The sequence below is a fragment of the Meles meles genome, chromosome 5 (genome assembly GCF_922984935.1).
Source record: "Meles meles chromosome 5, mMelMel3.1 paternal haplotype, whole genome shotgun sequence".
Lineage (NCBI taxonomy): Eukaryota > Metazoa > Chordata > Mammalia > Carnivora > Mustelidae > Meles > Meles meles.
Genome location: NC_060070.1, coordinates 125,091,614 through 125,119,365, shown reverse-complemented (window position 1 = coordinate 125,119,365; position 27,752 = coordinate 125,091,614). Strand labels below are relative to the sequence as shown.

General features: G+C 40.2%; 1 protein-coding gene across 1 annotated transcript in view; it reads left to right on the top strand.

The window, feature by feature from the left end:
* Window positions 1–26,848, top strand: part of LOC123942234 (mucin-12-like) — a 40,652-nt gene extending 13,804 nt beyond the window's left edge. Inside the window, exon 3 of the mRNA XM_046006102.1 lies at window positions 26,558–26,848. Within this exon, the coding sequence (XP_045862058.1) occupies window positions 26,558–26,848 (291 nt within the window). The remainder of the gene's footprint in view (window positions 1–26,557) is intronic.
* Window positions 26,849–27,752: the final 904 nt, after the last annotated feature.

The following is a 27,752-nucleotide window of genomic DNA, read 5'->3' as shown; positions in this document are numbered from 1 at the left end:
TTTCCTTGGCCTTTGGAGACATATCTTGAAAGAAGTTGCTGTGGCTGATATCGAAGAGGTGACTGCCTATGTTCTCCTCTAGGATTCTGATGGATTCCTGTCTCACGTTGAGGTCTTTTATCCATTTCGAGTTTATCTTTGTGTACGGTGTAAGAGAATGGTCGAGTTTCATTCTTCTACATATCGCTGTCCAGTTTTCCTAGCACCATTTATTGAAGAGACTGTCTTTTTTCCATTGTATATTCTTTCCTGTTTTGTCGAAGATTATTTGACCATAGAGTTGAGGGTCCATATCTGGGCTCTCCACTCTGTTCCACTGGTCTATGTGTCTGTTTTTATGCTAGTACCACGCTGTCTTGGTGATCACAGCTTTGTAGTAAAGCTTGAAATCGGGTAACGTGATGTCGCCAGTTTTGTTTTTGTTTTTCAACATTTCCTTAGCAATTCGGGGTCTCTTCTGACTCCATACAAATTTTAGGATTATTTGCTCCAGCTCTTTGAAAAATATCGGTGGAATTTTGATCGGAATGGCATTAAAAGTATAGATTGCTCTAGGCAGTATAGACATTTTAACAATGTTTATTCTTCCAATCCAAGAGCATGGAACGGTCTTCCATCTTTTTGTGTCTTCTTCAATTTCTTTCATGAGTGTTCTGTAGTTCCTCAAGTACAGGTCTTTTACCTCTTTGGTTAGGTTTATTCCCAGGTATCTTATGGTTCTTGGTGCTATAGTAAATGGAATCGATTCTCTAATTTCCCTTTCTGTATTTTCATTGTTAGTGTATAAGAAAGCCACTGATTTCTGTACATTGACTTTGTATCCTGCCACATTACTGAATTGCTGTATGAGTTCTAGTAGTTTGGGGGTGGAGTCTTTGGGGTTTTCCATATAAAGAATCATGTCATCTGCGAAGAGAGAGAGTTTGACTTCTTCCTTGCCAATTTGGATACCTTTTATTTCTCTTTGTTGTCTGATTGCCATTGCTAGGACTTCTAATGCTATATTGAACAAGAGTGGTGAGAGTGGGCATCCTTGTCGTGTTCCTGATCTCAACGGGAAGGCTGCAAGCTTTTTCCCATTGAGGATGATATTTGTTGTGGGTCTTTCATAGATAGATTTTATGAAGTTCAGGAATGTTCCCTCTATCCCTATACTTTGAAGCGTTTTCATCAGGAACGGATGCTGGATTTTGTCAAATGCATTTTCTGCATCAATTGAGAGGACCATGTGGTTCTTCTCTCTTCTCTTATTGATGTGTTCTATCAGATTGATTGATTTGCGAATGTTGAACCAACCTTGCAACCCAGGGATGAATCCCACCTGGTCATGGTGGATAATCTTTTTAATGTGCTGCTGGATCCTGTTTGCTAGGATCTTGTTGAGAATCTTTGCATCCATATTCATCAGTGATATTGGTCTGAAATTCTCCTTTTTGGTAGGGTCTTTGCCTGGTTTGGGGATCAGGGTAATGCTGGCTTCATAAAAAGAGTCTGGAAGTTTTCCTTCTGCTTCCATTTTTTGGAACAGCTTCAGGAGAATTGGTGTTATTTCTTCTTTGAAAGTTTGGTAGAATTCCCCAGGGAATCCGTCAGGTCCTGGGCTCTTGTTTTTTGGGAGGTTTTTGATCACTGCTTCAATCTCATTACTAGATATCGGTCTATTCAGGTTTTCAATTTCTTCCTGGTTCAATTTTGGGAGTTTGTCGCTTTCCAGGAATGCATCCATTTCATCTAGGTTGCTTAGCTTATTGGCATATAACTGTTGGTAATAATTTCTGATGATTGTTTCTATTTCCTTGGTGTTAGTTGTGATCTCTCCCTTTTCATTCATAATTTTATTAATTTGGGCTTTCTCTCTTTTCTTTTGGATTAGTGTGGCCAATGGTTTATCGATCTTATTGATTCTTTCAAAAAACCAACTTCTAGTGTCATTGATACGTTCTACTGTATCTCTCGTTTCTACCTCATTGATCTCTGCTCTAATCTTGATTATTTCCATTCTTGTGTGTGGAGTTGGTTTGATTTGTTGTTGATTCTCCAGTTCTTTAAGGTGTAGAGACAGCTGGTGTATTCTGGATTTTTCAATGTTTTTGAGGGAGGCTTGGATCGCTATGTATTTCCCCCTTAGAACCGCCTTTGCTGTATCCCATAGGTTTTGGACCGAGGTGTCTTCATTCTCATTGGTTTCCATGAATTTTTTAAGTTCATCTTTGATCTCCTGGTTGATCCAAGCATTCTTCAGCAAGGTGGTCTTTAGGTTCCAGGTGTTTGAGTTCCTTCCGAACTTTTCCTTGTGATTGAGTTCCAGTTTCAAAGCATTGTGATCGGAGAATATGCAGGGAATAATGTCAGTCTTTTGGTATCGGTTGAGTCCTGCTTTGTGACCCAGTATGTGGTCTATTCTGGAGAAGGTTCCATGTGCACTTGAGAAGAATGAGCATTCTGTGGTTTTAGGGTGGAATGTTCTGTATATGTCTATGAGGTCCATCTGGTCCAATGTTTCATTCAATGCTCTTATTTCTTTATTAATTTTCTGCTTCGATGATCTGTCTATTTCTGAGAGAGGCATATTAAGATCTCCTACTATTATTGTATTCATATCAATATGACTCTTTATCTTGATTAATAGTTTTCTTATGGAATTGGGTGCTCCCATATTGGGGGCATAGATATTCACAATTGTTAGATCGTCTTGGCGGATAGTCCCTTTAAGAATTATGTAGTGTCCTTCTGTATCTCTGACTACAGTCTTTAGTTTAAAATCTAATTTATCTGATATGAGAATCGCTACCCCGGCCTTCTTTTGAGGCCCATTGGCATGAAAGATGCTTCTCCATCCCTTCACTTTCAGTCTGGGTGTATCCTTAGTTTCAAAATGGGTCTCTTGTAGACAACATATGGGTGGGTCCTGTCGTTTTATCCAATCTGCAACCCTGTGTCATTTTATGGGCGCATTTAGGCCATTCACATTGAGAGTGGTTATTGAGAGATAGGTTTTTATTGACATCGTGTTACCTTTGAAGTCTTTCTGTCTGTAGATTGTTTCTATATTTCTGTTCAATGATATTCTTAAGATTTTTTCTCTTTTATAGGACCCCCCTTCATATTTCCTGCAGTGTCGGCTTGGTGGTTGCATAGTCTTTTAAGCCTTGCTGGTCTTGGAAACTCTTTATCTCTCCATCCATTTTAAATGTCAGTCTTGCTGGATAGAGTATTCTTGGTTGCATGTTCTTCTCATTTAGTACTCTGAATATATTGTGCCAGCCCTTCCTGGCTTGCCAGGTCTCTGTGGAAAGGTCTGATGTTATTCTAATGGGCTTTCCTCTGTATGTAAGGAGCTTCTTTGTCCTAGCTGCTTTTAAGAGGGTCTGTCGTGAAACATAATTCCTCATTTTAACTATAAGGTGTCAAGAGGACTTTCGAGAATCTAAAATCTTGGGAGGAAATCTCTCTGCCTCTAGTACATGAATGTTTTTTCCATTCATGAGATTGGAAAAATTTTCATAGACAACTTCTTCCACTATATCTTCTAGACTTCTTTCTTTTTCCTCCCCTTCAGGGATTCCAATAATTCTGACGTTGGAATGTTTCATGGCATCATTTATTTCCCTGATTCTGTTTTAATGGCTTCTGAGCTGTTTGTTCCAGGCTTCCTCCTGATCCTTTCTCTCTATCTGTTTGTCCTCCAGATCACTAATTCTATCTTCTGTCTCAGTTACCCTAGCTTTTAGAGAATTTAGATTGGATTGGAACTCATTGAGAGCATTTTGAACATCATCCCTGGTGGCTTTCAGTTCTGCCCTATCATTGTGAACATCATCCCTGGTGGCTTTCAGTTCTGCCCTAATCAATTCTGTTTGGTCATCCATGGCTTTCTCCAACCTAGCTATTGCCTGGATAATTGTTAGTCTGAATTCCTTTTCTGACATATTGTCTATGTCGATAGCCATTAGCTCTGTTGCAGAAGGCCCATCCTCTGTATTTTTCTTCTGTTGGATATTCCTCCTCCTAGTAATTTTGGTAAGAGATGACTGAACAGATGCAGCTGGACTTATTGATTGTGGTGCAGTCAAGGTGCACCCTGGAACGCTTCCGTGCAATCAGGGTTCCCCACCCGAATGAGAGAAAAAATAAAAGAAAAAGAAATAGAGAATAAGAAAGAAAAAAAAGGGGAAAGAAAAAAGGAAAAAAAAGAGAGAGAGAGAGACGGAAAAAAAGGGAAGATAAAAGAGAAGGCTCAGCCCAAATGGGCCACAAGGTAAGATTTATGAAATATACAAACAAAAACAGACAAACAAAAAGACTGATAAAAGTATATGATAAGAGAAAAAAATATATATATATAAGCAAAAAAAAAGGGAAGAACCTCATCAGAAAGAACCCCAAGTATAAGATTTATATATTATCAAGACAAACACAAATTCACAGAAACACTGACAGAAGGAAAAATTGGGAGAGTGGTTATAAATTCTCAGTGTGGGTGAGGAAGTTTATCTTGATTCTTCCTGAATGTATCTTGATGTTTTTGTTAAGGGACTCAACTTTCCTTAGTTACAGGAGTATTAGAAACTGGTTTGCCTATAGGGGTCATTGATTGGGGAAAGGGGATTACCTTGAAGTTTAACTCTATATGTATAGTAGAAAATAAAAATTAAAAAAGAATAAACTAGACTAAACTAAGTTAAAATTTAAAAAAATTTAAAAAATAGAAAAGCAAAAGAAAAACACGGGTGTATGTATCAAAAAGGTCAGGTTAGAAGGTTATTAAAGAATTTGATGTACTGGACATCTCAGTGTGATGGTAAATAGGTTAAAAAATTATCTGTATGTATATAAAAAAAAGAACCAGAATATTGGTAAAGAGTTAAAAATAAAAGTCGTATTTATGAAGTAGTGGTGGTTGTTCTCTTGTAGTCTTTTTTTTTTTTTTCTTCCTTCCTAGTTGGTTTTCTGGGGGAGGGGCCTGCCACGTGGGTTTTCAGACAAAGATGTTCCCTGAGTTAGGTCCTCCCACTCCCCTCAAGGGGGTGGGCTCTGAGGAAACTGTTTTTTTCAGGCTTTTGTTCTCTGGGGGTTTTTATGTTCTTTCATCTGTTTTCTCTCGCCTTGACAGCTTTTGATGGTTTTTGGAGGTTTAGAGGAGAGCAAACTGCACCGTGACCTCCCTCTCAGAGAATGTTCTGCAGAGCTGCTGGCAGAGTCAGTTCTGAGTCACTGTCCCTGGGGATGCAGGAGCTCCTCCTTGTACCCAATACCAGGGCAGTGGTGGCTGTCTAAGCAGCTCCAGACCGCCAGAGAGGTTCCGAGCAGAGATCGCACACTGAGATTTTCCCACTGTTCCAGGCTGGGAATGTTTTTTTTTTCTGGATGCCAGAGCTCCAGGCTAGCACCTATGAGCACCTCTCCCAAGGGAGGGTGTGGGACACGTGCATTTCAGGATTGCCGTCTGGCCAGGCTCCCAGCCCGTCACAGGAGCCAGACCCCACTCGTTCTCAGGCGCGCTGGCGGGTCAGGTGCACTGGTGGCGCAGGGACAGAGACCTGATTTCTCCGCCGCACTCTCTCTGGCTCAGCGCCAGGGGAGGCTGTCCTGGGTGGGGACTTAGGTCCCTGACCCTAACTGCCCAGGTTCCCACCATTTCCCTCCCCCGCGATCCTTTGCTCTTTGTTTTTTGAGTGCTTTCAACCAGACTCCAAGTTAATGCTGGTCCGCAGATGTAGGGCACTCTCGTGTTGGGGTGTTACTTTCCAATCGGTCACCTCTGGTGGCTCCATCCCCCTTTTGTTTATCTTCCAATATCAGTCCAACGCTCCCAGTCTGCTTTACCTGCCACTTCTGCTCCTGTAGAGATCCAGACATGTATAATTCTGATCTCAGGCTGATTTCATGGGTGGTCAGAGTTCTTTGGTAGGTAATCAGCTCACTTTAGGATATAGGTTGAAATGGTGCCTCCTCCTACTTCCCCGCCATCTTGACCCAAAATCTGAACTTTTAAAAGTCTGCTCCACAGAAGGACATCACTCCAGAGGATAAAGTGGGGTGAAGCTCCCATGGGAACAGCGTGGTCTCAGGTCCTGCAGGGTCAAAGAAGGGTCAGGGGTGTCTGAGTGTTGCAGAGCACACAGATATTAGAGCAGGGAAGCTGGCTACAAAGATAGAGCTGAGGAGAGAGCTTGTAACTCAGGGTTACTTTATCATGATCCGTGGGACAGGCCACTGCTCTGTGAGCAAGGACCCCACAAGATCTGGGGAGACATCCCTGGAAGAGCTCAGGGATCTGTGGAGTTCAGAGACTCCAGGTGGGGCTATGTGCCAGAGACAGAGATGCTTGGTCACAGGCTGGGTAAGCTCAGAATGCAGCCGGAGGCCAGGGAGATGGGAGTGATTGAGCGCTTTTCTCTGAGGGCTCACAGAGGAGTGGGGCCCCGAGCTCTTGGCTCCTCCGGGCCAGAGATTGGGAGGCCACCATTTTCATTCCCGTCCTCTGGAACTCTATGGAAAGCATTCAGGGAACAAAATTTCCCGAAAGTGAACCTTAGCAGATTACTTAGCCTGACCCCTGGTAAGGGCGGGGCAATTCCACCTCAGGCAAAGACACTTGAGAATCACTACAACAGGCCCCTCCCCAAGAAGATTAGCAAGAAATCCAGCCATGACCAAGCTCACTTACCAAGGAGAAGAGCAGAATTCCAGAGGAGGAGAAAGCAAAGCATGGAATTCATGGCTTTCTCCCCATGATTCTTTAGTTTTGCAAAGTTAATTAATTTTTTTAATTTATTTTTTCTTCTGCTAATTTTTTTTAACTTTTACCCTTTCCTCTTTTAACGTTTTTGGCTAGTTTATCTTAACAATACCTTTCAAAAAATATTTTTTGAACCTTCATTATTATAGTCACATTTATCCTTCATTGTATCTAACTTTATTTTTTGTATACACATGGGTTTTTTCTCCTAAAAAAATGTGGGATACAACTTCTAATAGATCAAAATATACCCTAAATCTAGCACAGGGCTTTGCTCTAGTCTCCAGTCTGAGCAAATTCTCTCCACTTTCTTTTTCATTATTCTCCCAACCAACTTATTTTATCAACTCCCTTTTTAGAAATTTAAAAAAAAAATTTCATCTTTATAGTCATATTCCACCCCTTCATCGTATTTAGCCTTATATATATTTTTCATTCTTTAAAATTTTGGGAGGTAGTTTCTTCTAAGAGACCAAAATACTCTCCAAATTAAGTGGGTGACCCTGTTTTATTCACCAGTCTAATATATATTTTTTCTTTTTTATATTTTTCTTTTTTTTATTTAAAATTTTTTTTGTCTGAACTTCTTTTTACCCCATTTCTTCCCCCCTCATGATTTGGGTCTCTTCTGATTTGGATAAAGCATTTTTTACTGGGGTCATTGCCACCCTTTTAGTATTTTATTTGCCCCTTCATATAGTCTTATCTGGAGAAAATAACAAGACAGAAATACTCACCACAAAAAAACTAAAAAAGTACAAGAGGCAGTACTGAAGACCAGGGACCTAATCAATATGGAGTTTGGTAATATATCAGATCTAGAGTTCAGAATGACGATTCTCAAGGTGCTGGCCAGGCTCAAAAAAGGCATGGAAGATATTAGAGAAACCTGTCTGGAGAAATAAAAGCCCTTTCTGGAGAAATAAAAGAACTAAAATCTAACCAAGTTGAAATAAAAAAAGCTATTACTGAGGTACAATAAAAAATGGTCTCTCTTACTGTTAGGATAAATGAGGCAGAAGAGAGAATTAGTGATATAGAAGACCAAATGACAGAGAATAGAGAAGCTGAGCAAAAGAGAGACAAACAACTACTGGACCATGAGGAGAAAATTGGAGAGATAAGTTATACAATAAGATGAAACAACATTAGAATAATTGGGATTCCAGAAGAAGAAGAAAGAGAGAGGGGAGCAGAAGGTATATTGGAGAGAATTATTGGAGAGAATTTCCCTCATATGGCAAAGGGAATAAGCATCAAAATCCGGGAGGCACAGAGAACCCCCCTCAAAATCAATAAGAATAGGTCCACACCCATCATCTAACAGTAAAATTTACAAGTCTTAGCAACAAAGAGAAAATCCTGAGAGCAGCCCAAGACAAGAAGTCTGTTACATACAATGATAAAAATATTAGATTGGCAACAGACTTATCCACAGAGACCTGGCAAACCAGAAAGAACTGGCATGATATATTCAGAGCACTAAATGAGAAAAACATGCAGCCAAGAATACTATATCCAGCTAGGCTGGCAAAGAAAATAGGAGAGATTAAAAAGCTTCCAGGACAAACAAAACTAAAAGAATTTGTAAACACCAAACCAGCTCTACAGGAAATATTGAAAGGAGTCCTCTAAGCAAAGAGAAAGCCTTAAAGTAGTAGACCAGAAAGGAACAGTGACAATATACAGTAACAGTCACCTTACAGGCAATACAATGACACTAAATTCATATCTGTCAATAGTTACCCTGAATGTAAATGGGCTAAATGCCCCAATCAAAAGACACAGGGTATCATAAAGGATAAAAGAACAAAATCCATCAATATGCTGTCTACAAGAAACTCATTTTAGACCCAAGGACACCTCCAGATTTAAAGTGAGGGAGTGGAAAACATTTTACCATGCTAATGGACATCAAAAGAAAGCTGGGGTGGCAATACTTATATCAGATAAATTAGATTTTCAGCCAAGGACTATAGTAAGAGATGAGGAAGTACACTATATCATACTCAAAGGGTCTGTCCAACAGGAAGATTTAACAATTTTAAATACTTATGTCCCTAAGTTGAAAGGAGTCAACTACATAAACCAATTAATAACAAAATCAAGAAAACACATTGACAATAGTACACTAATAGTAGGGAAATTTAACACCCCCCCTCACTGAAATGGACAGATCATCCAAGCAAAACACAACAAGGGAATTAAGGCCTTAAATGACACACTGAACAAGATAGACATCACAGATATATACAGAACATTCCATCCCAAAAAAACGGAATACATATTCTTCTCTAGTGCACATGGACAATTCTCCAGAATAGATCACATCCTGGGTCATAAATCAGTTCTCAACTGGTATCAAAAGATTGGGATCATTCCCTGCATATTTTCAGAACACAATGCTCTGAAGCTAAAACTCAATCACAGGAGGAAATTTGGAAAGAATCCAAATACATGGAGACTAAACAGCATCCTACTAAGGAATGAATGGGTCAACCAAGAAATTAAAGAAGAATTGAAAAAAATCATGAAAACAAATGATAACAGAAACACAACGGTTCAAAATCTGTGGGACATAGCAAAGGCAGTTCTGAGAGGAAAATATATAGCAGTACAAGCCTTTCTCAAGAAACAAGAAAGGTCTCAAATACACAACCTAACCCTACACCTAAAGGAGCTGGAGAAAGAACAACAAAGAAAGCCTAAACCCAGCAGGAGAAGATCAGAGCAGAAATCAATGAAATAGAAACCAAATAAACAATAGAACAAATCAACAAAACTAGAAGCTGGTTCTTTGAAAGAATTAATAAGATTGATACAACCCTGGCCAGACTTATCAAAAAGAAAAAAGAAAGGATGCAAATTAATAAAATTATGAATGAAAGAGGAGAGATCACAACCAACACCAAAGAAATACAAACAATTATAGGAACATATTATGAGCAACTATACACCAGCAAATTTGACAATCTAGAAGAAATGGATGCATTTCTGGAGACATATAAACTACCACAACTGAACCAGGAAGAAATAAAAAACCTGAACAGACCCATAACCAGTAAGGAGATTGAAGCAGTCATCAAAAATCTCCCAACAAACAAGAGCCCAGGGGAATTCTAACAAACATTTAAAGAGGAATTAATACCCATTCTCCTGAAACTGTTCCAAGAAATAGAAATGGAAGGAAAATTTCCAAACTCATTTTATGAGGCCAGCATTACCTTGATCCCAAAACCAGAAAAAAACCCATCAAAAAAGAGAATTACAGAGCAACATCCTTGATGAACACAGATGTGAAAATTCTCACCAAAATACTAGCCAATAGGATCCAACAGTATATTAAAAGGATTATTCACCATAACCAGGTGAGATTTATTCCAGGATTGCAAGGTTGGTTCAACATCTGGAAATCAATCAATGTGATACAACACATTAATAAAAGAAAGAACAAGAACCATATGATACTCTCAATACATGCTGAAAAAGCATTTGACAAAGTACAGCATCCTTTCCTGATCAAAACTCTGCAAAGTGTAGGGACAGAGGGTATATACCTCAATATGATCTATGAATAATCCACTGCAAATATCATTCTCAGTGGAGAAAAACTGAGAGCTTTTCTGCTAAGGTCAGGAACACAGCAGGGATGTCCATTATCACCACTGCTATGCAACATAGTACTAGAAGTCCTAGCCTCAGCAATCAGACAACAAAAAGAAATTAAAGACATCCAATCAGCAAAGAAGAAGTCAAACTCTCACTCTGTGCAGATGATATGATACTATATGTGGAAAACCCAAAAGACTCCACTCCAAATCTGCTAGAACTTATACAGGAATTCAGTAAAGTGTCAGGATATAAAATCAATGCACAGAAATCAGTTGCATTTCTTTACACCAACATCAAGACAGAAGAAAGAGAAATTAAAGACTCAATCCCATTTACAATTGCACCTGAAACCACAAGATACCTAGGAATAAACCTAATCAAAGAAGCAAAGCATCTATACTCAGAAAACAATAAAGCACTCATGAAAGAAATTGAGGAAGACACAAAGAAATGGAAAAATGTTCCATGCTCCTGGATTGGAAGAATAAATATTGTGAAAATGTCCATGCTTCCGAGAGAAATCTACATATTTAATGCAATCCCTATCAAAATACAATCCATTTGTTTCCAAAGAAATGTAACAAATAACCCTAAAATTTGCATGGAACCAGAAAAGACCTCAAATAGCTAGTGGAATATTGAAAAAGAAAGCCAAAGTTGGTGGCATCACCATTCCAGACTTCAAGCTCTATTACAAAGTTGTCATCATCAAGACAGTATGGTAATGGCACAAAAACAGACACGTAGATCAATAGAACAGAATAGAGAGCCCAGAAATAGACCCTTAACTCTATGGTCAACTAATCTTCAACAAAGCAGTAAAGAATGTCCAATGGAATAAAGACAGTCTCTTCAACAAATGGTGTTGGGAAAATTAGAGAATCACATGCAGAAAAATGAAACTGGACCATTTCCTTACACCACACATGAAAATAGACTCAAAATGGATGAAGGACCTCAGTGTGAGAAAGGAATCCATCAAGATCCTTGAGAAGAACACAGGCAGCAACCTCTTCGACCTCAGCTGTAGCAACTTCTTCCTAGGAACATTGCCAAAGGCAAAGAAGCAAGGGCAAAAATGAACTTTTGGGACTTCATCAAGATCAAAAGCTTTTGCACAGCAAAGGAAACAGTTAACAAAACCAAAAGACAACTGACAGAATGGGAGAAGATATTTGCAAATGACATATCAGATAAAGGGCTAGTATCCAAAATCTATAAAGAACTTCTCAAACCCAACACCCAAAGAACAAAAAATCCAATCAAGAAATGGGCAGAGGGGGTACCTGGGTGGCTCAGTGGGTTAAGCCTCTGCCTTTGGCTCAGGTCATGATCTCAGGGTCCTGGGATCAAGCCCTGCATTGGGCTCTCTGCTCAGCAGGGACCCTGCTCCCCCCCCCCAACTCTGCCTGCCTCTCTGCCTATTTGGGATCTCTCTCTCTCTCTCTGTCAAATAAAAAAAAAAAGAAAAAGAAATGTGCAGAGGACATGAACAGACATTTCTGTAAAGAAGACATCCAGATGACCATAGACACATGAAAAAGTGCTCCACATCATTCAGCATCAGGGAAATACAAATCAAAACCTCAATGAGATACCACCTCACACCAGTCAGAATGGCTAAAATTAACAATTCAGGAAATGACAGATGCTGGCAAGGATGCGGAGAAAGGGGAACCTTCTACACTATTGGTGGGAATGCAAGCTGGTGCAACCACTCTGGAAAACAGCATGGAGGTTCCTCAAAAAGTTGAAAATAGAGCTACCCTATGACCCAGCAATTGCACTACTGGGTATTTACCCTAAAGATACAAACGTAGTGATTCGAAGGGGCACGTGCACCCGAATGTTTATGGCAGCAATGTCTACAATAGCCAAACTATAGAAAGAACCTAGATACCCATCCACAGATGAATAGATAAAGAAGAGGTGGTATATATATACAATGGAATACTATGCAGCCATCAAAAGAAATGAAATCTTGCCATTTGCGATGACTTGGATGGAACTAGAGGGTATTATGCTTAGCGAAATAAGTCAGTCAGAGAAAGACAACTGTCATATGATCTCCTTGATATGAAGAAGTGGAGATGAAATGTGAGGGGTTTAGGGGGTAGGAAAAGAATAAATGAAACAAGATGGGATTGAGAAGGAGACAAATCATAAGAGACTCTTAATCTCACAAAACAAACTGAGGGTTGCCAGGGGGAGGGGGATAGGGAGAGGGTGGTGGGATTATGGATATTGGGGAGGGTATGTGCTATGGTGAGTGCTGTGAAGTGTGTAAACATGGCGATTCACAGACCTGTACCCCTGGGGCTAATAATACATTATATGTAAATTTAAAAAAATAAGATATGCAGTTAAAAAAAAGTTAAAAATAGAATCACCTTATGATCTAGCAATTGCACTACTAGGTATTTACCCAAAGGATAAAAAAATACTGATTTGAAGGAACACATGCACCGCAATATTTATAACAGCATTATCTATAATAGCCAAATTATGGAAATGGCCAAATGTCCTTTGATTGATGAATGGATAAAGAATATGTGAGATATTTCTCTCTCTCTCTCTCTCTCTCTCTCTCTCACACACACACACACACACAGACACACACACAAATATTACTCAGCCATAAAAAAGAATGAAATCTTCCATTTGCAATGACATGGTTGGAGCTAGAGAGCATTATGCTAAGAGAAATAAGTCAGTCAGAGAAAGACAAATACCATATAATTTCACTCATAGGTAGAATTTAAGAAACAAAATAAGCAAAGGAGAATAAAAGAAAGAGGCACGGGTGCCTGGGTGGCTCAGTGGGTTAAAGCCTCTGCCTTCAGCTCAGGTCATGATCCCGGGGTCCTGGGATCAAGCCCCACATCAGGCTCTCTGCTCAGTGGGGAGCCTGCTTCCCCATCTCTCTCTCTCTGCCTACCTCTGCCTACTTGTGATCTCTCTGTCAAATAAATAAATAAAATCTTAAAAAAATGATTAAAAAAAAGAGAGAGAGGCAAACCGAGAAATAGATCTTTTTTTAAGATTTTATTTATTTATTTAACACCGAGAGAGAGAGAGAGAGAGAGAGAGAGAGAGAGGGAGGGAGAGAGAGAGAGAGAGTGCACAAGCAGGGAGAAGAGTGGGCAGAGCAGGCAGAGGGAGAAGCAGGTTCCCTGCCAAGCAAGGAGCCTGATGCAGGACTCGATCCTAGGACTCTAGGACCATGACCTGAGCTGAAGGCAGACGTTTAACTGACTGAGCCACTCAGGCATCCCAAGAAACAGAGTCTTAACTATAGAGCACAAACTAACGGTTACCAGAGGGAAGAGGGTGTAGGAGGATGGTTGAAATAGGTGATGGGGATTAAGGAGTACACTTGTGATGAGCACCGGGTGATGTACAAAGAGCTATATTGAATCGCCATATTGTACATCTGAAACTAATATCACACTGTAGGTTAACTAACTAGAATTTATCTATTTTTATTTTTTAATTTGTTTTAGAGAGAGAAAGGAGTGGGGAAGAACAGAGGAAAGGGGAGAGAGAGAATCTCAATTGGGCTCCATGGCCAGTGTAGAGCCCAACACAGGGCTCAATCTCACAATCATGAGATCATGACCTGAGTGGAAATCCAGAGTCAGATGCTTGGGGGGCCTAGGTGACTCGGTCACTTAAGCATCTACCTTTGGCTCAGGTCATGATCCTGGAGTCCTGGGATTGAGCCCGGTGTCAGGTTCCCTGCTCAGTGGGGAGCCTGCTTCTCCCTCTCCCTCTGCTGCTATCCCTGCTTGTGTTCTCTCCCCCATCTCTCTCAAGTAAAAAAAATAAAATCTTTAAAAAAAAAAAGTGAGGGGGCACCTGGGTGGCTCAGTGGGTTAAAGCCTCTGCCTTCAGCTTGGGTCATGATCCCAGGGTCCTGGGATCGAGCCCTGCACCAGGCTCTCTGCTCAGCGGGGAGCCTGCTTCCCTTCTTCTCTCTCTGCCTGCCTCTCTGCCTACTTGTGATCTCTGTCTGTCAAATTAATAAATAAAATCTTAAAAAAAAAAAAGTGAGACACTTCCAGGTGCACCCTAACAGGAATTTAAACAAAACTTTGAAAAGAAAGAAAAGCACCAATTACAGTATAATGTGCTAAGTGCTATAATAGAGGTAAATACTGCTGTGGAGCCCAAATGAGGGGCATCTCTTCACTATTGCAGACCCAAGAAAGCTTTTCAGAGAAAGAGATAATGACCTGGAATTTATGACATATTTCTGGGCATTTTTGCTACTTTCACATGTGTTGTCTTTTTTTGATCCTCATGTCAACTCTGTGACATAGGAAAATCATCCTGTCTTAGAAACACAGACTGAGGCTCAGAGAAGTTAAATAAATTTCCCCCCATCATATGAATGGTAAGTGGTACAGCAGGGCAGAAGGGGGTGGAGTGAGCCTCAGGTCTTCTGGCTCCAGGGGCGTTTGCTTTTTACCTCATTAGAGCTGAGTTTCAACTGATGAACAGCCCCTTGGCATCCGCCTCATAAAAATCCTCCTTTAGGCTTATGATGAGAGGACCTTGGGTCTTTCTTTTTCTCTGTTTTAGGTTTGAGCAAAGCAAGAGAAACCAGACATAGTCCTCATTCCTAAAGATTCCTAGCGTGAAAAGGAGTTGTAGACATACACGCACAAAAGAGCCATCATTGTGTGTACAAAGGACAATAGGAAAGGTGTCATCAGTTTTGACATTTACAGTTTATATTTGCTTTGAATAGTGTGTTCTGCTCTTAAAAATATTTGCAGCATCTCAGATCCCATTCTTGAGAGAAATTGGACTGAACACAAGGAGAGTCACTCCAGTTGCTCAGGATTCCACATGAAGTTTTGGAGGCAGCCCCGAATCAAGATGGCTCTAAGGTATTCGTGATTTTCTCTACCCAGGAGTGTTTTTAATTTCTGTACTCTACATATAGGAAGGTGGAATGTGATGATCTCTTTAGCTATCCATCAGGTCTTGACTGAGTATACATTTGCAAGTTACTATGTGTGGCTCTGGAGGACACAGTGGAAAACCATAAAGCAACTTCTACCATCAAGATGGCTGGTGGAAGCTAATGGACATGTCTGTCATGTAGATGTAAAAGTTGTGAAATGCCTTAGCGTTCCACACCCTCTTTGGGAAATTCAAGACATTGCAGCAATGACATTTATCATCAGTAATGTAACCATACAAGGAAGGTAAGTTACAAATGCACCCCTGAGCAGAGGCATTCATGCTGAGACCACAGCTGACCCATTCTTTCTCATTTTTATTACTATGCACTGCTTGTGTCTAGCTGCTGGCAGTTGATACCTGATTTGTAAAGGAAGCTGAGGCATAATACAGTGTTGGATACTGGATCACAGAGACTATAACTATTTTAAAAAACAGAACTCATGGGGTACCTGGCTGGCTCAGCTGGTAGAGCATGCAACTCTTGATCTCAGGATTGTGAGTTCAAACCCTACACTGGGGATAGAGATTACTTAAAAAACAAAACAAAACAAAATTTAAAAAAACCAACTCACTAGTAAAGTCAAATAAATACCATGAATGTTAGAGTTGATGAAAAATGACTGTTAAAGGGGCACCTGGGTGGCTCAGCCAGTTCAGCGTCTGCCTTTACTTCAAGTCATGATCCCAGGGTCCTGGAATTGAGCTCTGCTTTTGGCTCCTTACTCAGCCAGGAGCCTGCTTCTCTCTCTCCCTTTCCTCCCTGCTCATGCTTTCTCTCAGTATCTCTGTCTTTCTCTCTCTCTCAAATAAATTAATTAATTAAATCTTTAGAAGAATGGCTACTAGAAGACTTTGGATATGGTTAAGTTGTTAAATTGATATGGATGAATATTTAACTAGAATCTATATTCAGCATGGGAGAAGAGGTAATGGGGAGGAACACAAGGACTGTCAAATGTCAAAGAAACTGCAGAAATAGCACCCATGGCAACAGATGACCTGGACAGAAGAGAGATTCCTGGACTATCTGTATCTTCCTGAAGAAATGGGTTTTAAAAATTGAGATATAATTGACATATAACATTATATTAGTTTTCATATTTGTATAGATTGTGAAATGATCACCACAATAAATCTAGCTAACATCCATCACCACACACAGTTACACATTTTTTCTTGTGTTGAGAACTTTTAAGATCTATTGTCATAGCAACTTTCAAATATACAATGCTATAGTCGGGGTGCTGTTTGGACTTGTTTTATAACTGAAAGTTCGTACCTTTGGGCCACCTTCATCCATTTCACTTACCTCTTGGACTCTGGCAACCACAAATTTGTTCTCTGTATCTTTGAGTTCAGCTTTTGTTTTGTTTTGTTTTTAGATTTCACATATAAGTGAGATCATATGATATTTGTTTTTCTCTACCTGGCCTATTTCACTCGGCATAATGCCCTTGAAGTTCATCCATGTTGTCTCAATGGCAGGACTTCCTTCTATTTATGGCTGAATAATATTCCATTGCATTATACACCACAACTTCTTTATCCATTCTTCTGTTGGTGGACACCTAGGTTGCTTCCATATCTTGGTTACTGTAAACAATGTGCAGTAAACATATGGGTTTATATATCTTTTCAAGGTAGTGTTATCATGCTTTTTTTATAAAATATTTTATTTATTTATTTTTTGAGAGAAAGAGAGAGAAAAAAGGTACATGATTGTTGCGGAAGGGGCAGAGGGAGAAGCAGACTCCCTGCTGAGCAGCAAGTCTGACATGGGACTTTATCCCTGGACACTGAAAGGACTGAGCCACCCAGGTGCCCAGTGTTTTCCTTTTATTTGAATAAACACCCTGAAGTGGAATTGCTGGATCACATGGTAGTTCTATTTTTAATATTTTGAAGAACCTCTATACTGGCTGCACCAATTTATCTTCCCAGCAACAGTGGAACAAGGGTCCCCTTTTCCTCATGTCATTGCCAACACTTGTTATTTCCTTTCATTTTAGCCATTCTAAAAGGTGTGAAGTCATGTCTCATTGTGGTTTTGATTTGCATATCCCTGATGTCTCATGATTAGTGATGTTGAGCATCTTTTCATGTACATGTTGGCTATCCTTGCATCTTCTCTAGAAAAAAGTTTATTCAGATTCTCTGCCCATTTTTAACTGGATTGTTTGTTTTCTGCTACTGAATTACATGAGTTATTTATATATCTTGGATATTAACCTCTTATCAGATATATGGTTTGTCAGTATTTCCCATTCAGTAGGTTGCCTTTTCATTTCCTTAATGGTTTCCTTTGCTCTGAAGAATTAAATGTCTTGATGAGCCCTCTAGTGGCAATGGCTGAATAGCCTCCCTCTGAGAGATGAGCACCTCTTGCTAACTACCTACTTCTAAGTGCCTCGGGGAAGCTGGCTTGCCTGACATGTCACACACCAGCTCATTCCTCATCTTGCACTTGCTGAGGGCTGAGGCACAGGATATGTCCATAATAAATACAATTTTTCACTAAATCTAAGACCCCATTAGCTGGCAAACATATTATTTCATGCAATATTAAGAAAAAAAAAGTCAAAAAAAAAAAAAAAGAAAAGAAAAACAGTCAATTAAATGACATGCCCCAAACTCCCAAACACATTCTATGAGACCAGAATTACCTTGATCCCAAAACCAGACAAAGACCCCACCAAAAATAATTACAGGCCAATATCCCTGATGAACATGGATGCAAAAATTCTCGCCAAGTTACTGACTAATAGGATCCAAGGGTACGTTAAAAGGATTATTCACCACGACCAAGTGGGATTTATTCCTCGGCTGCAAGCGTGGTTCAACATCCACAAAGCAATCATTGTGATACACCGCATTAATAAAACAACAACAACAACATATGATCCTCTCATTAGATGCAGAAAAAGCATTTAACAAAGTACAGCATCCTTTCTTGTTTAAAACTCTCCAGTGTCATGATAGAAGGAACATACTTCAGAAAAGCTTTAATACTGTCTACATTTCCATTATGGAACAGGGAAAACTGGTCCCACTGAGCAAGTAGGGAGACAGTGGAGAATGAAACAGAGTGGCTGTGACTGCATCCTTCAAGTCATGCTTGCTCCACATAGTTGTGTGCAGGCCTGGCTATCCCTTTAGGCTGTCACCTCACCTGGTCTAATGCAGTTTGTGATAGACTAATCTATAGATGCTCAGAAAAGTCTATTACTCAAGACTAACTCATTCTTGAAGAAAATGACCCAAGACAAACACATGTTGCTATAGTTTCCTCATTAAGGGTCATAGGTCCATGTTGTTCAATATGGTAGCCATTAGCCACATGTAGCAATAAGCACTTAATGTGGATCTAGTCCAAATTCAGACTCTTTTTAAATATTATTTATTTATTTGATAGAAAGAGAGAGGGAGAGAGAGAGAGCTAGTGAGAGAGGGAGCAAAAGCAGGTGGAGTGAGAGAGGGAGAAGCTGGCTTCCTGCTGAGCAGGGCACACAATGCAGGGCTCAATCCCAGTACCCTGGGATTATGACCTGAGCTGAAGGCAGACACTTAACTACTGAGCCACCCAGGTGCCCCTGAGATGGTTTCTTAGTTATACAATACACACCAGATTTCAAAGACTTAGTACAAAAAAATTCACTAATAATTTTATATTTACTACACTTTAAAATTATATATTATTTTTGGATATGCTGAGTTAAATAAAGTATATTATTAAACTTACCTGTTGTTTGGAGCACCTGGGTATCTCAGTTGGTTAAGCGTCCAACTCTTGATTTTGGCACAGGTCATGATCTCAGGGTTGTGAAATCAAGCCTCACATCAGGCTCCATGCTCAGCCTGCTTGATCCTCTCTCTTTCTCTCCCTCTGCCCCTCCCCCCACTCTCTCTCTCTCAAAAAATTACCTGTTGCTTTCTATCTTGCTAGAAACTTTTAAATTACACATAACTCACATTGCATTTCTATTAGATATCACTGTCTTAGGGCATAAAGCATTGAGGTCAAAGTCATATAGGACTGGGATAGTTCCCCTTCAGAGTGATTCATTTCCACTTTGAATCATCCTAAAGAAGTCAGATCCTGATAGGTGGTCTAGAGTTTGGATTAAGGGAAGACATGTCCTCCCCTCTTTGGACCAGAATAGGGATAGTGGGGCAGCTTGTGTGTTGGGCTGGGAAAGCACACTCAAGGGTACCTCCAATTGTGGGGAGGTAAACTAGACCCTGAAACTTAGAGCATGCTGGAGGTGAAGTAGAGAAGCAACCAGTAGGAGAACCCATCCATACAGGGAGGACTCTGAGCCTACCTTTATTTTTCCTCTTATCTGCTTATCTGTTTATGCATTTACTGGCCAGATCTTGATTTATTCACTTAGATGTTTACATAGATTATATTGTCTCCTGGTTGTTTTCTTCCTTATAGGATATTGCCTTTTAAAAAATTTTCACCAAATTTTGGTGGGATTTCTGGTGGGAGCAGAGACAAATGTGTCTGTGTTCAATCAGCCATATTAAGTCAGAAGACCCAGTTGAGTTTTCAGTGTGGTTGCACTGGACTAGAGATGCCTGGCATGGATCAACTTTGCCATGTAGAAGCAAATGCCATGAAACTGTTCTATTTTCCCTTTCTTTGGCACTTAGGCCTCTGCTTTGGTGTATGACTTAATGCATTTCCAACAAGATCCTTTGCTACATGATGAGACAGCTCAAGAACTCCAAATGGTATATCATCCTGTGGAGCGATCTTCTGGGAACAATGTGAGCTTATGGTTTTCAGTTTATTTTAGTTGGCCTCTAATGATCAGAAGCAAAGCTGAACCAAAATAAATAGGCTAATATACATTCTCCACCACTGATGCTCATAAATACCTGTATTTTTATATTGCTGCCAAAATCAAGGACTACAGAAAGGGTATTTGGATGGATCTGACAGCAATCTTAAGAACTGTAGAAGAGATGGGGGGGTCAGGTAGCTCAGTTGGTTAGGCATCCAACTCTTGATTTTGGCTCAGGTCATGATCTCAAGATTCTGAGTCCCTGAGCCCCTTGTTGGCCTCTGCAAGACACTGCTCTCTCTCCTTCTTCCTCTGCCCACCTGTCCACCACCCCACTCATGCTCATGCTCTCTCCCTCTGTCTCTCTCTCTCAAGAAAAAAAAAAGGAACTGTATAAGAGACTCTCTTTTGCTCAATAACTTCCTTTTTCATTAAAAAAAGTAATAACATTTTCCAAGTGGCTGCACCAACTTGCATTCCCACCAACAGTGTAAGAGGGTTCCCTTTTCTCCACATCCTCTCCAACACATGTTGTTTACTGTCTTGCTAATTTTGGCCATTCTAACTGGTGTAAGGTGGTATCTCAATGTGGTTTTGATTTGAGTCTCCCTGATGGCCAGTGATGATGGAACTACAGAACACTCATGAAAGAAATTGAAGAATACACAAAAAGATGGAAGACCATTCCATGTTCATGGATCACAAGAATAAACATTATTAAAATATTTATACTGCCCAGAGCAATCTGTACTTTCAATGCCATTCCAATCAAAATTCCACCAGCTTTCTTCAACGTGCTGGAACAAACAATCCTAAAATTTGTATGGAACCAGAAGAGACTGAAAATTGCTAAGGAAATGTTGAAAAGGAAAAATAAAACTGGGGGCATCATGTTGCCTGATTTCAAGCTTTACTACAAAGCTGTGATCACCAAGACAGCATGGTACTGGCACAAAAACAGACACATAGACCAGTGGAACAGAGTAGGGAATCCAGATATGGACCCATAATTCTATGATCAACTAATTGTCAACAAAGCAGGAAAAATATCCAGTGGAAAAAAGACAGTCTCTTCAATAAACGGTGCTGGGAAAATTAGACAGCTATGTATAGAAGAATGAAATTCAACCATTCTCTTACGCCATTCACAAAGATAAACTCACAATGGATGAAAGACCTCAACGTGAGGCAGGATTCCATGAGAATCCTAGAGGAGAACATAGGTAGTAACCACTTTGGCATTGGGCACAGCAACTTCTTTCAAGAAATGTCTCCAAAGGCAAAGGAAACAAAAGTGAAAATGAACTTTTTGGACTTCATCAAAATAAAGTTTCTGCACAGCAAAGGAAACAGTCAACAAAACAAAGAGGTAATCCATGGAATGGGAGAAGATATTTGCAAATGACACTACAAAGGGCTGATATCCAAGATCTATAAAGAACTCCCCAAACTCAACACACACAAAACAGATAAACACGTCAAAAAATGGGCAGAAGACATGAACAGACACTTCTCCAAAGAAGACATACAAATGGCTAACAGACACATGAAAAAATGTCCATCATCACTGGCCATCAGGGAGATTAAAAATAAAAACCACATTGAGATACCACCTTACACCAGTTAGAATGGCCAAAATTAGCAAGACAGTAAACAACATGTGTTGGAGAGGATGTGGAGAAAAGGGAACCCTCTTACACTGTTGGTGGGAATGCAAGTTGGTGCAGCCACTTTAGAAAACAGTGTGGAGCCTAGTTAAAAAATTAAAAATAGAGCTACCCTATAACCCTGTAATTGGACTACTGGGTATTTACCCCAAAGATACAGATGTAGTGAAAAGAAGAGCCATCTGTACCCCAATGTTCATAGCACCAATGGCCACAATCACCAAACTGTGGAAAGAGCCAAGATGCCCTTCAACAGACAATGGATAAAGAAGATATGGTCCATATATACAATGGAATATTACACCTCCATAAAAAAGGACGAATACTCAACTTTTGTATCAACATGGAAGGAACTGGAGGAGATTATACTGAATGAAATAAGTCAAGGAGAGAAAGTAATTTATCATATGGTTTCACTTACTTGTGGAGCATAAGGAATAACATGGAGGACATTAGGAGAAGGAAAGTAAAAGTGAATTGAAGTAAATTGGAGGGGGAGATGGAACACGAGAAACTATGGACTCTGAAAAACAAACTGAGGGTTTTGGAAGGAAGGGATGGGGGATGGGCTAGCCTGGTGGTGGGTATTAAGGAGGACATGTGTTGCATGGAGTACTGGGCATCATGCATAAATAATGAATCTTGGAACACTTAAAAAATTAAATTAAATTTAAAAAAAGAATGAAATCTTGCCATTTGCAATGATGTGGGCGGAACTTGTCTAAGTGAAATAAGTCAGTCAGTGAAAGAAAAGGTAACTAAAACAAAAGGCAGAAACAGACCCATAAACACAGAGAATGAACTGATGGTTGCTAGAGGAGTGGGGGGCAGGAGGGATAGGCAAAATGTGTGAAGGGGAGTGGGAGATAGACACTTCCAGTTATTGAATAAGTCAAAGAAATAAAAGGTACAGCATAGGGAATAGAGTCACTGATATTATAATAGAGCTGCATGGTGCAGATGTAGCTATACCTGTGGTTAGGGCAGTATGATGTATAGACTTGTCAAATGTTATGCACCTGAAACTAATGTGACATTGTGTAAACTGTACTTCAATAAAAAATAAATAAAAATAAATATATTTTTAAGAAAATAAAAGGTAACTTGGGGGCCTGGGTGGTTCAATCATTTAAGCTTGGGTCATGGCCCCAGGGTCCTGGGATCAAGTCCTGTGCCAGGCTCCCTGCTCAGCGGAGAGCCTGCTTCTCCCTCTCCTTCTGCCTGTGGCTCTGCCTACTTGTGCTCTCTTTCTCGCTCACTCACTTAAATAAATAAATTAAACCTTAAAAAGTAAAAGAAGAGGGGCGCCTGGGTGGCTCAGAGGGTTAAAACATCTGCCTTCTGATCCCAGGGTCCTGGGATCGAGGCCCGCATTGGGCTTTCTGCTCAGCCAGAAGCCTGCTTCCTCCTCTCTTCTGCTTCCTTCTCTCTCTCTCCCTGCCTCTCTGCCTACTTGTGATCTCTGTCTGTCAAATAAATAAATAAAATCTTTAAAAAAAATAAAATAAGAGAAAAGAAAAAGTAATCAATCTCAATCAGTAAAGGAAACCATACATCCTAAAGTTACCTAGCACAGTATAAACTAGGATTTCTGGTACACATCTCCTAATAATAGTCCAATGGAGATAAAGGATATTTTAGAGATGATTTTATAAGGAACATGCAATTTTCTCTTCTCTAAGTTCTCTAAACTCTGTCCCTGGATCACGGACATCCCTATCTTTGTAGAACTTTATTTTAGCACTTTCTGGAATCTCTTCCATTACCCCTTGTCTTAATGCTCTGCCTTCTCCTTGGCTAGGTTTGCTAGAGTGAAAAGCATATGAAATCAATTATTGAATTTGCTACAGAAAATTTGCTGAAAACTTTTAGCTTTATATTACCTAGTGTCCTTATTAAGGACCTTATATGAGAGATTTATTTTAGAATTTACTGCTGGGAAAATGTGAAATTTTTGCTTTATTTTCCTTTTCCTCATATGCATTATAGGCTGCCCATATTTTTCTCCTTTCTCTCTCTCAAAAAGCTTAAAACACTAACTTTTGCAAGTATGTCAATATTTTCATTCCTAAGTCTTTGAGTATTTGAGTATTTCTGTTCACTTTTGCCTCATTTTGGATATTTAAAGGTTTTCATGTGTATTTATATATTATTATTTCATAATTGTGCTTTTGTGATAAGCCATTTCAAATAATCTGAGGAAAGAGATGAAGTATAAATCAATGTACATTACAGGGGCGCCTGGGTGGCTCAGTGGGTTAAGCCGCTGCCTTCGGCTCAGGTCATGATCTCAGGGTCCTGGGATCGAGTCCCGCATTGGGCTCTCTGCTCGGCAGGGAGCCTGCTTCCTCCTCTCTCTCTGCCTGCTTCTCTGTCTACTTGTGATCTCTCTCTGTCAAATAAATAAATAAAATCTTTTAAAAAAATCAATGTACATTACAAATTGTTATCTTGAACAAACTCCAGGGGAAGTCAGACATCTACTCATACACTGGGCATGCCAGTTACAGCACCTGTTACACACAAAGCCTCTGCTGAGAACACAGCCCCAGGCACCCTGCGCCCTCTGACCACAGCTAACTGGTCCAGAGATGGGTACCTGATTCATGGTCAGCCAATCAATAAGCTGGCCAGTGACTAGTAATATGGCATGGTACTAAAAATCAAGCCAAACCAACCAGATTCTTTCTATTGGGAATTCACACCAAAATGGGCACTTAGGTGGCTCACTAGTTTAAGCATCTGCCTTTGACTCAGGTCATGATCTTGGGGTCCTTGGATCCAGCCCTGCTTCTGGCTCCTTGCTCAATGGGGAGCCTGCTTCTCCCTCTCCCTCTACCCCTCCCCCTGCTCATGTGTGCATGCTCTCTCGCTCTATCTCTCAAATAAATAAATAAAATCTCTTAAAGAAAGAATTCACACTAAAAAATAGAACTATAAAGAAGTGGCTAATAGTAGAAAGAATTTAGAAAGTAGTATAGTACGATGGGTAAGAGTTTGGGTTTTGGAATCAAACAAACCAAGGTTATTGTTTTTTTTTTTTTTAAGATTTATTTATTTATTTTGATTGATTGATTTTTTTGAGAGAGAAAGAGTGAGAGCAAGGGAAGGGGCAGAGGGAGAGAATCTTTAAGCAGACTCCCTCCCTGATTAGTGCAGAGCCCAATGCAGGCCTTGATCTCACAACCCTGAGATCGTGACTTGAGCTGAAACCAGGAACCAGTAGCTTAACAGACTGAGCAACCCAGGCACCCCAAACAAACCTAGGTGGGTTTTTTTTCCTTTTTTTTTTTAAATTTGTTTATTTGTTTATTTACAGCATAACAGTGTTCATTGTTTTGGCATCACACCCAGTGCTCCATGCAGTATGTGCCCTCCCTATTACCCACCATCTGGTTCCTCAACCTCCCACACCCCCCCCCACCCCTTCAAAACCCTCAGGTTGTTTTTCAGAGTCCATAGTCTCTCATGGTTCATCTCCCCTTCCAGTTTCCCTCAACTCCCTCTCCTCTCCATCTCCCCATGACCTCCATGTTATTTGTTATGCTCCACAAATAAGTGAGACCATATGATACTTGACTCTCTCTACTTGACTTATTTCACTCAGCATAATTTCTTCCAGTCCCGTCCATGTTGCTACAAAAGTTGGGTATTCATCCTTTCTGATGGAGGCATAATACTCCATTGTGTATATGGACCACATCTTCCTTATCCATTCATCCGTTGAAGGGCATCTTGGTTCTTTCCACAGTTTGGCGAACATGGCCATTGCTGCAATAAACATTGGGGTACAGATGGCCCTTCTTTTCACTACATCTGTATCTTTGGGGTAAATACCCAGCAGTGCAATTGCAGGGTCATAGGGAAGCTCTATTTTTAATTTCTTCAGGAATCTCCACACTGTTCTCCAAAGTGGCTGCACTAACTTGCATTCCCACCAACAGTGGAAGAGGGTTCCCCTTTCTCTACATCCTCTCCAACACACGTTGTTTCCTGTCTTGCTAATTATGGCCATTCTAACTAGTGTCAGGTGGTATCTCAATGTGGTTTTAATTTGAATCTCCCTGATGGCTAGTGATGATGAACATTTTTTCATGTGTCTGATAGCCATTTGTATGTCTTCATTGGAGAAGTGTCTGTTCATATCTTCTGCCCATTTTTTGATATGATTATCTGTTTTGTGTGTGTTGAGTTTGAGAAGTTCTTTATAGATCCTGGATATCAACCTTTTGTCTATACTGTCATTTGCAAGTATCTTCTCCCATTCCGTGGGTTGCCTTTTTGTTTTGTTGACTGTTTCCTTTGCTGTGCAGAAGCTTTTGATCTTGATGAAGTCCCAAAAGTTCATTTTTGCTTTTGTTTCCTTGGCCTTTGGAGACATATCTTGAAAGAAGTTGCTGTGGCTGATATCGAAGAGGTGACTGCCTATGTTCTCCTCAAACCTAGGTTTTAATCTTGGTTGTGGGACTTACTAAATGTGTAACTCTATACAAGTTATTTGACTTCATTTCCTCAAAGGAAAATCACAGTACTTTCCTAAGAATATTGTGATTATTGGGGCACCAGGATGGCTCTCTCAGTTAAGCATCTGCCTTCAGCTCAGGTCATGATCCTGAGGTCCTGGGATCAAGTCCCACATTGGGCTCCCTACCTTTCCCTCTCCTCCTGCTGCTCCCCCTGCTTGTGTTCTCTCTCTCTCTCTGACAAATAGATAAATAAAATCTTAAAAAAAAGAATATTGTGAGAATTAGATGTACTTTTTGTTCTCACAGGAACTAAATGGTAGTGATGGTGATAGTAATGAGGGCACTGCTGATGCTAATCAATATGCAGTGATGGTGGTGACGGTGTTGGTGATGGTGCTGGTGATGTTTATGGAGATGGTGGAGATGGTGATGGTGATGGTGGTGGTGACGGAGGTGGTAATGGTGATGGTGGTGGAGACAGTGGTGGAGATGGTAGTGGAGGTGGAGACAGTGATGGTGACAGTGATGGTGATAGTGATCAGGTGTAAAGCTGGAAGAGTCTTGACTTGGAATGAGGAAGCAAAGTTCAAAAGTTAGGAAACAGTGGAATTGTATAGTAAGTCCATGGTAGCAGAAAAAAAATGTGCACATGGAGGAGAATAGCCAGGCCACTCTGACAGCTGACATACCAAGACTAAAGCAGGATTCATAAAAGAGAGGAGGGAGAGGGGAGAGGGAAAGATATGGGTAGTTGGGAAACAGTGAGTTTAGTTTTTCTCTGGATAAGATAAGATTGGCTGGGGGTGCCTGGGTAGCTCAGTGGGTTAAGCCTCTGCTTCCGGCTTGGATCATGATCTCAGGGTCCTGGGATTGAGCCCTGCATTGGGCTCTCTGCTCAGCAGGAAGCCTGCTTCTTCCCTCTCTCTCTGCCTGCCTCTCTGCCTACTTGTGATCTCTCTATCAAATAAATAAATAAAATATTAAAAAAAAGATAAGATTGGCTGATTGAGCAAACATGTTGGGTCATCAAGAAAAGGCATTTTAGTTATTTATAGATTCTTACAGAAACCTTCAATTAGAAGAGCTCATCTGTGGAGCATTTGTGAAGACTGTCTGTCTATAACACCTGCCAGTAACCTTCCACCAGCACCACCTTAAACCACACTTGCATTTGTCTCATCAGATGTTCTCCAGATCCCCTCTTCCTTTTGTAGGTTCTGAATGTCTTTCCTCTTTCACCAACCAGATTTCTGGGTTCATAGATTTTTTTTCTTTCTTCACCCTCAGTTTCAACCTTCTGTGTTTGGGCAAGGACTGGAAAGTCACTATATAGGATGAAATGGAAAAAACTCTTGCTTTCAGTGGGATTTCCTCAGAATCCCAGGCACCTGAGATACCACAGATGAGAAGATCCTCAAGAAAGACCTAGAACCACCAGCCAAATTCAAAGGGCAGACAACACTTGGCACATCTTTATTTTCTCCTTAGTATTGTTGCAAAA